General features: G+C 41.5%; 1 protein-coding gene across 1 annotated transcript in view; it reads right to left on the bottom strand.

Annotated features, from left to right (window-relative positions):
- The window catches only part of FHOD3 (formin homology 2 domain containing 3), a 467,442-nt gene extending 457,963 nt beyond the window's left edge, over positions 1-9,479 (bottom strand). The window contains exons 1-2 of the mRNA XM_019472318.1: positions 9,364-9,479; positions 6,833-6,914 (exon numbers count right to left, since the gene is read on the bottom strand). Coding sequence (XP_019327863.1) covers positions 6,833-6,914; positions 9,364-9,479 — 198 coding nt within the window. The remainder of the gene's footprint in view (positions 1-6,832; positions 6,915-9,363) is intronic.
- Between the last annotated feature and the right edge of the window lie 2,262 nt (positions 9,480-11,741).

The following is an 11,741-nucleotide window of genomic DNA, read 5'->3' as shown; positions in this document are numbered from 1 at the left end:
TCATCATTATTATTATTATTTTCCTTTTCTGTCTTATTAAACTGTCTTTATCTCAACCTGTGAATTTTACTTTTTTTTCCCAATTCTCTCCCCCATCCCACTGGGGGTGGAGTAAGTGAACAGCTGTGTGGTGTTTAGCTGCCTGCCGGGTTAAACCACAACATGCTCAAAGGTCCTACTTTTTGTTTTCATCATAATACAGATATATGAACACATGCACACCTACTTGATTTCAACACCATGACTAGTCTTCACCATTGATTCCCCCCCCCCCCGGATGAAAAGATAAACCCCCCCCAGGATGGTAAAAGATAAAGAGTCACCAAGTGCAAAGGCATTCATATATTCAGAGCATGATCTGCCGTGCTTGGAAACATGGTGGCAGGCAGTGCTGGCAGGTTCCCTCTGCCAAAGAAATAGCCATTTTGAGGGTTGTCAGACAACCTGGAGATTGTGCCTTCAGGTGAAAGTCTGAGAACTATTCTTGATCTCGTATCACCTACCTGCTAGGTGATTTCAGAAGTTTCTTACTTTGGGCTTTTTCAGGAGAAGGCTTCAGTAGGGGCAGACCTAAGGGTCTGTCTTTGGAGCTATGTGTTGGCTGCATGTGCCTTCTTGTCGACTTTGCTAATGAAGTCAGTCTATGGGAGTAGCAATGATGCACAGTTTTACTGAGAGGGGCTATATATGGACCCATGCGGTGCCCTTAGGTATTTTCTGGGCCTATCCTAGTACTTATGATCTGAGCATAAAATGTGTGTGTGAATATGTACAAAGAAATCAGCAAAAATGTTGGAGTTTGATTGTAAGAGGAAACAGTTGTTTGTTCACTGTACAATCTAGAAATTGGAAAGGACAGGAGTAACTAAATCAAAAAGAAGAGGGGTCTAAGTTGCAGAACATGGACTGGGAGATGAGCTTGCTCTCGGTTAAATTTGTTTTGTCCATTGTAGCCATAAAGGCCAGTAATAAAATTCTGAATTGTATCTTCAGCAGAAGATGAGAGCTGGGGTCAATTCAAACAGTTTTGGGTTGAGGGAGAAGGGGAAGGTTTTGTTGTTGACGAGACATTTGATGGGCTTTAAAATGAGGCTTAATTAAAAAGTGAGCAAACCATAGCAGTGACAATAGGTGGCAGTGTCGCCTCAAAAAATCCATTTCTTTTTTTTTTCGCTTTTGCCTGGGATTTTCTCTTTTAAGGGGATGAGAGGGAATAATAACCCTCTTTCACTTTGTGGAGAGCATCAGGAGTCAGAAGTCAAGACTATTACTAGCTTTCATCTGAGGTTAATTTTCTTCCCAGCTTTTTTTTACCATCATCTTGAGGATTTGTGTGAAGATTTCATACTTGGAATTGACCTTGAATCTTACAGTTACAAATGCAGACCAAAAGGTAGTTTTTTTTAATACTTGGTTTGTATGCCGGGATTTGAAAGCCGAAGGGGCCCAATCAGCTAGAAAGTCAATTGATTAAGGGATGAGTTGAAGTGGTTTACGATGCTCTGCCTGCCTCTCAGCTCTTCTGGTGATTCCTTAAGGTTTCATCGTTCCTGGCTTTGCAAACAGCAATCTTTTCTCCCCTGCTGCAGCGTGAGACCCTTGCAAGCAGCAGCAGTGGGAAATGTCACTAGGCAGATGAATAAAACTACTCACAAAGTTGGTAAAACCTGAGAAACAACCTGCCTTCCAGGCTCACAGAGGTAGAGCTTTCCCTGTCCTTTTAGTTACAAGGCTAAAGAAAAGCAACATTCTGCAGCTCTGAACAGGGTTCAAGGCGTCTCGGCTCCTTATGCTATCGCAGATGTTTTCTCATGTGACTTCTGGCAACTTGCCTAATCTCCCCCCTCTGCTGCTTCGTCTGTACGATGGAGATAGCGGTTTAATTTGCCTGTCTTCAGGGTAAAGCTCTCGCTCTGCTGTCCTCTGCTAGAGGAGTTCTGGTATTGAATCAGGCTTGTTAGTGTAATATGACTAAAATTAGAAGTATTTGCTTAAGAGTTTCCAGGTTTGAGGGGAGCAACAGAAGCAGAGTGAAAGTAGCACATGGGTGAAGTCACTTAATATGAAGTGCTTCAGTGGACCAGGAACAGGGACGGCCTTATCCGAAACTGGAAACCAGCAGTTAGATCACGCACCTAGAATACGGAAAGATCTAGATTAAATTTTCTCTTCTGCCAGAAAGCATCTGAAGCTTCCAACTAACAGGAAAGAGCACTAATTTGCAGGAAATGGGATATTTATGGGAAAACAGGGCTTGGAATCTACTAATATTCATTTTGTGCACAAGAGAGTGAAAATTATAATTTACTTCCATGCTTAGGGCACTCAGATGAGTAATAAGAATTGCAGCACAGGTCTTACCTACCCGGGGTGATGTAAGGAGTGCTGCTCATGGCTAGGTAGCAAAAGCACCTAGACAGGGTTGAAACTCCCCTTTGTTATCTCTTCTGAGGCAAAGAACTTGGCCTTGGTTGCCTTCCCCTGCTAGTTCAGTGCACAAGACTATATTGGGTAAGTCCCCTCCCTCTTCCCCTCCCCCCCCCCCAAGAATTTGGGCACTCAAATTCTGCATAGATTGGTTTTTTAATTATTTTTCCTCTATATTACCACTGGAACAAGCAGTACCTTTTTTCTAGGTACCTCCTGGGTTGGGGCTAGGTCAAGGTACAGTCTCCAACATTGCCTCTCAGGTATATGAGAGCCTCTGCTTTCAGTGGGCTACCTGTTCGGTACTGCGTTCTTGGTACTGGATCTGCAGACGGTATAGAAAGCCCAGGTATCGATGCTGCTGTGATGGCAGACGCCTGGCCGCTAGCGAACACCGAACGTGTTTGGATTCTGAATCCTATGGTGAATTTAGGCGAAAGAGGTCTTGCTTCACTGACTGACCTGAAAGCTATAAAATGCCACTCCGCTCCTGCTGTGAAGAACTGCTGATCTACGTGGCTAAAAATGAGACTTCTCATATGTTCCCCTCTCAGGGTCTTGAAGCTGCTCAGTGTGCAAAGGGAATTAAGTCTCACTGTTGACATGATTGTTTTGAAATATCACCCTGCGGAAACTTATTTGCTATGCAGTTAGATGAATTCTGGGAAATAATTGAGCTTTTCTCTGGCTGCAAGTGTGTACACTTGTTACTTTTGTGCTTACAACTGATCTTGGAAATGCTTGGTGTGGGAATTGGTGTACCTTGGTGGAGCAAGCCGACACTTCTGTGTCACCCACGGGTTCCACCCTCCGGATCCTGCATCGTCGGTTGTGCTCTACTCTTTAGGAAAGAAGTGTGTATGAATGTAAATGCCTTTATAATTGTGGCAAAAGTAACTCATCGGTAGGTCACTGGAGCATGCAAGGGAGAGAATTCCTGTGTGCCAGGTCCCTGGCAGATAATCTGCGACAACAAACCCATAATAAATATGGAGAATGGAGTTACCTAGCAACTTTGAACAGCAGTGAAATGTGGGATGCTGTCAGAAGAAAAAAAATCACTTCTTAGCTTATGAATTTGGGGCAACTAATTGTGTGATATTTTAGATATAGTATGATCATTATCCAGACTAACAAATCTTTCTCCATGCCTGATGCTTATGGAAACTGTATCTCCTACAGAGATACAGGCCTCCTGAGTATTTGCTTCCTTTGTATCTGCCCTCCCTGAAGTCTCTAGAGATTCATTGGGTGATGACTGTTGTCAAGAGTCCCTGGAATATGAAAATGCTTAAATCCCACACCACTGAATTCAATAGGAATTAAGTACCTAAACATATGCTGGGTATCTGGGTTCTCAGAATAGTATTTTTTAATTAAAAAATCCCAGGGATATTCAGGTTTTTATATGAAATTAATATGAAATCTATGGTTATGGCATAAATTATGCTATGAATTATTATAATATATAACACATAATATATTAATCTGTATATTATAATTCATATCTTTATTATAACTCCATATGAATTATGAATATGGTGTGGTATGAATTAATATGAGCTCTATGGTTAAATTTGCACCAAGCTCCACTAAGTCAGGTAGCTGTAAAAGTAAGAGATGTCTTTGCCCTATTCCAAGCAGATAAGAGGTAGCAGAAAATAAACCATGAAAACAGGTATTCTCTGGATCTTATTTCCTCATCTTCTGCTGTTCAGTTTGTGCTGCTGCGTTTTCCACTGTGGAGTGGCTGCTTGCAGAGGATGAGCTATTTTCCTGAACTGTGTTCTTGTAAAGCACTACCCAAAGTAAATGGAGATGGGGAAGGCTCTCCCACATGGCTCCTTCTACATAAATGCCGTCAGCTATTAGGATGAGTTAGACACATGAGCCAGCGGCAGGAACTGGGACGTCTACTACATATTCCTGCTGCACAGCACTTATGAACAATTTTGTGTTTTTTTATTGGACTAGAAAAAGAGAAGTAAGACAGCACAAAGGTAAAAAACCCCACCTCACGACCTTTAAAAATGCGACTGCAAATAGTCAAAATTATCTGATGGTCTGACACTAAACAAATGAATTATTCCTTCAGTGTTCAGTTCAGTCCTTTATGTCACCATTCTTCTGCATTATTTTTTAAGAACACATTATTCTGCCTTTTCTCTTCATACGAAGTCTGAAATTGTGTTTACCATATCTGTCAGAGCTGGCCTGGAGCACTTCTAGCCCTATCTAAAATCTTTATATATAAAGGACAATGTAACTTTGTTATACTTCCCTCAGTGGGACAAACGCCATTATAGGTTTCCTTTTCTCTTCCTTTTCTTTTTAAGCTGGGGAAGGGGCAAAAAGGAGAGCCAAACTTTTAATAGCAGATTACATTGCGATGTGTATTCAAGCAATATCATTCATTTATTAATACCTGTTCTGTTACTAAAAACACAAGTCTTTCAAGAGCTAAATAAAAAAGTATTCATAATACTTTCTTGGCCTAATACTTTGAAATGTTGGTAAATGATAGAAATATTCCCTCATGTAGTTCCTACTACTAGCTGATGAAGCTTGGAAATCTCCTAAATCTTTACCTACTATTAAGAGAAGTAGTATTGTACTTAAAGCAGTGAGCCTTTAACTGTAATCTTCCCTCATTTATCCCTCACTGTGGCCACAGTTATACCATGACAACTTACTGTATTTGGAAAAGTGAAATAAATGAGGCCAGTATACTCCTGCCTATGTGCAATTACTCTATTGATGCAATTGTCAGCAAAAAAATAGATGGTAAACCTTTAACTGATCTACCTGTGAGTAAAACTTAAGTGGCAGATTTGGTAAAGTACATGTATAGGTGCCTGTATTTCAAGAAATTAATAAGGAAAAAGAGAGATATTATTAAAAGCTAAGTGCATTTTTCCAAACTTGACATGTAATGTTTATCTTAGGTCCAAGCAAAAGCACAACTAAATATATGGTCCGAACTAGCCTGTCTCAAGCCCAAATACTGATTCTTTCAGATCTCCACGTCCCCTTGTTCCTGATCTAATCTACAAACACGTTTCCTGTCAAACTACTCTCTGCCTAGCATTTGCTTAGCAATGGTTCTTTCTGTATCAAATTTATTTGCGAACCTGAGGTATTAATTGGCTAAATTCTGTAGAAATATGCCTAGAAGGCCTTGCTGTAAGAATTAAGGGGGGGGGACCTGAGTGCTGGAATAGTCATTTCTATTCCTTAATATTTAATTACTTTCTGAGAGTATGTTATAGCTATACGAAGTAAATAGCTAAAGTTGTAATTTCAAGCCTGAAATACATCCAAATACAGTTCCAGGAGAAACTGCTATCAAACCTGAAGCACATGTACGAGCCAATACAAACTTTGTCCTTTCCGTGCTGTTTCCAGTCCCTGTTTCTCTTGTTTGCTTATGAAATGATGTGGGGTGTAATCTCAATGCAATAAGCTTTTCATATAAAATAATCTTCAGCATTTTGTAAAAGCAGAGGTGGTGACACATCCAAATACAGTTCCAGGAGAAACTGCTATCAAACCTGAAGCACATGTACGAGCCAATACAAACTTTGTCCTTTCCGTGCTGTTTCCAGTCCCTGTTTCTCTTGTTTGCTTATGAAATGATGTGGGGTGTAATCTCAATGCAATAAGCTTTTCATATAAAATAATCTTCAGCATTTTGTAAAAGCAGAGGTGGTGACACTGGAACTGAACTAACCTGCCTCTAAAAGATAAAATTTAAATAAAAGAGAAATACTGGCTTCTAGTAATTGCCAGCTCAGGCCAAAACTACCAGGAAGTTGTTTCAATTGTTAAACGCAGTATTCGTATGTACAGATGGGGAAGATTATTATTTTTTTGTTGCTTTGGACAGCCTTAACAGGCTAACTATTTTCCTGCACCCCCATTCTTCTGAATGCTTTTGAAGAAGTATGAGACTGTTGCTTTTATGTTTCTCTTCCCCCTTCTCCGCTATCGGCTGAGAAGAAAAATGGATTTCCTAATGGGCTAAAGTCAGAAGAGGGACATCTGATTCAATAACCAATCTTGCTGTCTGTTAAGCTTAGTAAAATCATTTTAAGTGGCCTCATATATGAATGCATGCAGATAGCAAATTACTGTTTTGCTCAAAACTTGCTTTTTGGGCCACCAGGTTTTGAACGCTGTAGGGAAGACTTTATCCTTGAATTGATTCTCTAAGCTACATGCAGAAGTTGTGTAGTAAGTGTAATGGAGTTGTTAATTATACTGTAGCATACATACAGTTATTTAAGTTCCTCACCACTTAAGTGACCAAGAGGTGAGGTACTGAAAATGAGCATTTTATTTTGCAGGATTATTTTAATTTCCTTATTGTAAATACAGCTCTTGATCCATCAAGAAAGACACTCACAGTAGGGTTCTTCCATGTTTTCAAAGGCTGCTCTCTCCCGCTGTTTCCTAAACAGCTATTCTTCAAGGCCTTTCTTGAGCACCTGTGCAAGAAAAAGGGAAAGCTGATTTGAGATTTAGTTTCCCGTTCAGTGGGGAATGGCAGGATGGGAGGGGGAAGGAGGGATTAGTCCTCGTCACTATGGCACTGATGAAAGCATGCTTCTCCATGAAAGAAATTTGTTCTGCTTTGAAGTCAGTGGAAGGACTAATGACATGGAGGAGTTGACCAGTGACATGCAACACCATGCAAATTTGTGTATTTTCAACTTTAAACTGAAAGTAATCAGTGTCTTCTGTCACTTCCAAGGAGCTATTTTTCTGCCACCTGCTGTGGATATTGTTCCCAACACATCCCAAGTACGGATAGCACTTCATGCTAACATAAAGCCCTTTGGTCTGAGCGTGGTTCCTGCAGGCCTAAATTCTAGTATGTGCGACTTTCCCTACAGAAAAGAGTTTGGATAAGGCTAACAGGTGCTGAGAGAGGCGTATTTCCAAAGGAGCGCATTTTCAGAGTCTTGGGTGCTTATCTTCTCTTTTGTGGAGATAGCTGATACCAGTCAGATGGTTTAAAGTCTGCCAGCACCACGAGAAGGAAAAAATCCTCTCTTCCATACCGCTTTTGAGGAAACTGAAGTAAAAGGCAAAACCAGACACTACAACGCAAAGCGTACCAGCTGTGCCTCTGGCACACTGTGATGCTTTAGCCAAATAGACGGATACCTGCTGATTGTCACTTGTTTAGTGAGCATTCCCTCTGTTCCCTCCACTTCTTCCTTCCCCGTTGGAATGACTGTGTAATTACGCCTTCATTTTTATTTTTGCTTTTTGATAGATGTACCAGGAACACTTCACTCTGAACCTTTTTTTAAACAATTCTACTACATATCTTTATGTGTCTCCCCTTTCGTTTAGGGATGGGGTTTTTTAAAATCAGTCTCCTAGAGTTTTTTTAAAATCAGTCTTGTAGAGACGGATTTTACCCATGCACAGACATACTACTTCTAGTTTTCTTAAAGTGTGAACTTCTGAACTTACTTTCTTTGAAAGCCTTGCTTCCTTTTCTCTTTAGTACAAATTCCAAATAATTCTTTATTGAATTTAAACGCTCAGCTGGGCCTAAGTTCAAGCAGGCTTATGAGACTGCCTTTCTCATATAAAAGGCTTTAGCAAGATTTTAAGGGGTTTAAACTTCCCCCACAATGGGGAAAAAGAATGCATTCAGAAAGTCTAATTGCCTTAGCTAAAATTGAGCAGCCAAAGAGTACTTTGGGGGTAAAGCAATCAAAGAAGGATGACCCTTTGTCTTAAAGAACCATAGGTCTTATGCTGATGGGAACTATAAAAAGGTGGCTGCAGTTTCATATAGTTTTTGCTCGTTTTTTTTGCTTACTGATTTCAGCCATCTTTTTCCTTTGCCTGCCTTTTCTGTAGTGGGCAAATGCTTCAACTGTTCTTGATGACTATTTTTTTAAATGCTACTTTCTCATGCATTTTAATATGTTTTAAATAAGCACATTTGTAGTGTTTCAACTGAGAAGCTGTTTAATGCCAATTTGTGCGCAAAAAAGTTTGCTCCTCTCAGCATGTGAAACATTCCTTCTTCTAACATGTAAATGTTGCCACTTGATACTTTACTGGAAATAGTTTGCCAGTCTCTAGATATTACCCTATGTTTGTCCATGACTCTATCTAGTGAGATCTGTGTCAGAGGAATCGCTGATTCCTGGAAGCTTCCAGCAGCCTCAAAGGAACTGGGAGCAGATTTTGCACGTGTAAGGTCAGGAAAGCAGGAAGGAAAGAAGCCTGACTTTAGTTCAGTCTCCAAGTGCCGCTGACTTGAGCACAGTGTGGTGCTGCAGAAAGGTAGGATACTTACAGGAGAGGCATCTTGCAGGTACTTGTCAGCTCATTGTTCCTGCCTGCAGTGCTCAGCCTGGTGGAATACAGAAACTTAGCTAGCACAACAGAGAAACATATGAATTGCTCTTGTACATGGCAACTGGGGTGTTGCACTTGAGGACAACAGTCCAGTTTATGCACAGCAGCTGGTCTCCGTCTGGGGGGCGTGTCGAAGGTGCCTGTTTGGATGGTGGGTACATAGCAGGCTTCTCATCTGCACGTGGCAAGGAATACAAGCAACTGACTAAAGCTCTTCCGACAACCCAGACACTGCGTGGGCTGGCTGGGCACACAGATGGGAGTCAGGTGTCTGCAGCCACGATGCACTGTATGCAGTTATTAGAGTCTTCAGCTCCTGTGAGAATAATGACTTCAGTCACTAGCTGCCACCTGACAGATCGTTGCTGTAGCTTCTCCTCTTCAAATCTGGCTTGCTGGTGACAATGGAAGGTACCTTCCTTCTGCAGAAAGGGCAGCGAGTGCTGGCACAGCACACAGTCTGTACTATGCCATGTTCCTCTTAAGGTTCTGTACCGCTTGCCCACTGAAATTTTACTCCAGGCTCTCAATTATGGCTGGGAGAGTTACCAACTGTACTGGCACTCTTGTGTTACATGCTTCAAGATCTCTGGCTGGGCATCTTGTAGGAGCTCCTCCAGGCCTGGAGCCAGGTACGCTTGCTCAACAGTGAGGGTATGCCACATTGTGCCCCAGGAGGCTGCGCTAGCCGGGAGCAGCACCATGCACACAGCTGTGTGCACACAGCCCAGGGAGGGAGACTGGAGCTTTTCTGCCTCTGGGGCTCTTTGATTAGTAGAAGTGATGTAGAGATAATGCTACCAGTTCTCCCTATTAAAACTATTTTGAAGCTATTGTAATAACTTCTGTAGAAAGTTCCTAATTACTCTTAGGGGTGTAAATGAGTGTCCTGTTTCCCAGGAAGGTCACTAAACCGAGACCGTAAATCTAAGTTCTCCCTGTCCCTCTGACCATTGATTTAATAACTCCTTTCCCCTCAGAGCAGCATCTATGGATACAGGTTTCATACTGCTCCCTTGGAGGTGACTGTTCACCACCTGTTCTGCAAACAAGACAGCGGAGAGATTGTGTTTTTACCTTACAGAACTAGAGATAAAAATTCAAGCTGCTGCCAGAGGTGTAGCAAAACATCTTGGCACGTGTGGGTATTCTCTCTCCACCACACTTAACCTATTTTCCCACCATTCAGCTGCTAGTTGAACTGGCAAAACTTAAGTATACTTCCTACCGTTGGCACCCCTGCGCTCACAATGGCTTTTGAGGAAGAATCCCCCGTTCTCTGTGGTTCTGGATGTTTCCAAATGTATCAGATTGAACTCATTTGCTTTGCCATGAAATCTTAGCACTGGTTACAGACACGTGATGCATGGAGCATACCATAACTAGATTATATGCAGGAATGTAAACTCCTGCTGCTGTCACGGTTCCTCAGATTTCGTGTTCAGCAATCCAGTTAAAGCATATATTCATGCAGCTTGCAATTTCAAGATTAAAACCATGTCGACAAGTAGAGAGAGAAATTAAAGTTTTAATGCACAGTCCCACCCACTCCTGTAAATGTTAAATAACTGCAAATGTTTGTGTAGCTGTCTAACAAAATTGGAAATCCGCAGAACTTTTCATTTTTTCACTCTGCCTACCAGTAAGTAGTTTGTTGTGAATGTGAGACTGAGTTCAGATCCTGCCTATGCCCGGTGTGAAGACAGGGGTGATAAAAGGGGAGATTCCACAGTTGCGCTGAGAATGGTGGATGCTGCTAGGAGCAGTGACTAATGTGAACATTTCAAAAAGCAAACCTTCTTATCGACACTTGTTATACAGTGTGTACCTGCCTAGCATCACTAAAATAATCTTCAGCAGAGCTGTCCATCCAAAGGCTTATTCTTTTGCACCCTCTGAAGGATATTTTTTTTTTTCCCGCAGAAAGGTTTAATGGTTGGATGGAGAAGGTACCTTCATGCAGCATGCATCTTCCCGGTTGCTGGGTGTGATGACAGTCTTGTATCTCTTCCAGTCCCGAAGTTCATGATAAGGGCACTGCTGTAGCTTGTGTGTGCTGTAAGGTGCCAAATGGGAGCTAGAATGCAAACTTTATCAAGGCTACTCTCTAAGTCATCACAATCAGATGCTGAAAAATCTGAATATGTCAATTCCTAACCTGCTCTTATTGAAATCAGTATGGCAAAAGCCATGAGAAGAAAATTTTTCATTTGAGCTTGATGGGAGCCCCAATTTAGCAAATCCATGACATATTTTTTGCTTCAATAGCATTTTAGGCATGCAGTTTATATGATTTGCTCAATGTATTTAAATTGTTCCCTCAACTTTTTCTAGTACATGGAAATCAATGAAGCTAAGATTATGCAAACAAAGCAAGCAATGTATTTGCATTGAAAGTTATAGAAAAACATGGAAACAAGCTGAAGGAGCTGTAGAGCACCTGCCTGAAACAGGAGGTCTTTGTTTCTTGATGTTGATCACCCTTGTCCTTCCCTATTTAACCCCTTGTGTGGTAACACCAGTTGACAGTCTCCTGTTTTTAGGAGATGATATAAGGCCTCAGACTGAATTTCTCCCCCTCCCACCCCCCAAGTCAGATGTCTTTATTCTGCGTGAACCCACTTGTAGGTCAATGTTCAATACTTCTTGGATCAGGGAGAAGCTATGTGTGGAACAGGAGTAAATTCAAATCCGTGGCAAACCATCAGATCTGGTTCCTAAACAGTAACTAATCTCTAACAAAACCTCCACTTGTGCTACTTATTTACATTCTAAAGTGGCTGGCTATCACTGGTGATTACCCCTTAAATTCAGCATATGAACTGGAGTAACAATAGCCGCTCCTAGTGATGCTGGCAAAAGGCGAGACTTGCAGGGTGACAAACTCTTCATGTGGCTTTCAGTCAAAGCCTCAATTTTCTTTCCAC

The sequence above is a fragment of the Aptenodytes forsteri genome, unplaced genomic scaffold (genome assembly GCF_000699145.1).
Source record: "Aptenodytes forsteri isolate BGI_AS27 unplaced genomic scaffold, ASM69914v1 Scaffold114, whole genome shotgun sequence".
Lineage (NCBI taxonomy): Eukaryota > Metazoa > Chordata > Aves > Sphenisciformes > Spheniscidae > Aptenodytes > Aptenodytes forsteri.
The sequence above is the reverse complement of the archived record's forward strand: the minus strand, read 5'-3'. Positions and strand labels throughout refer to the sequence as shown.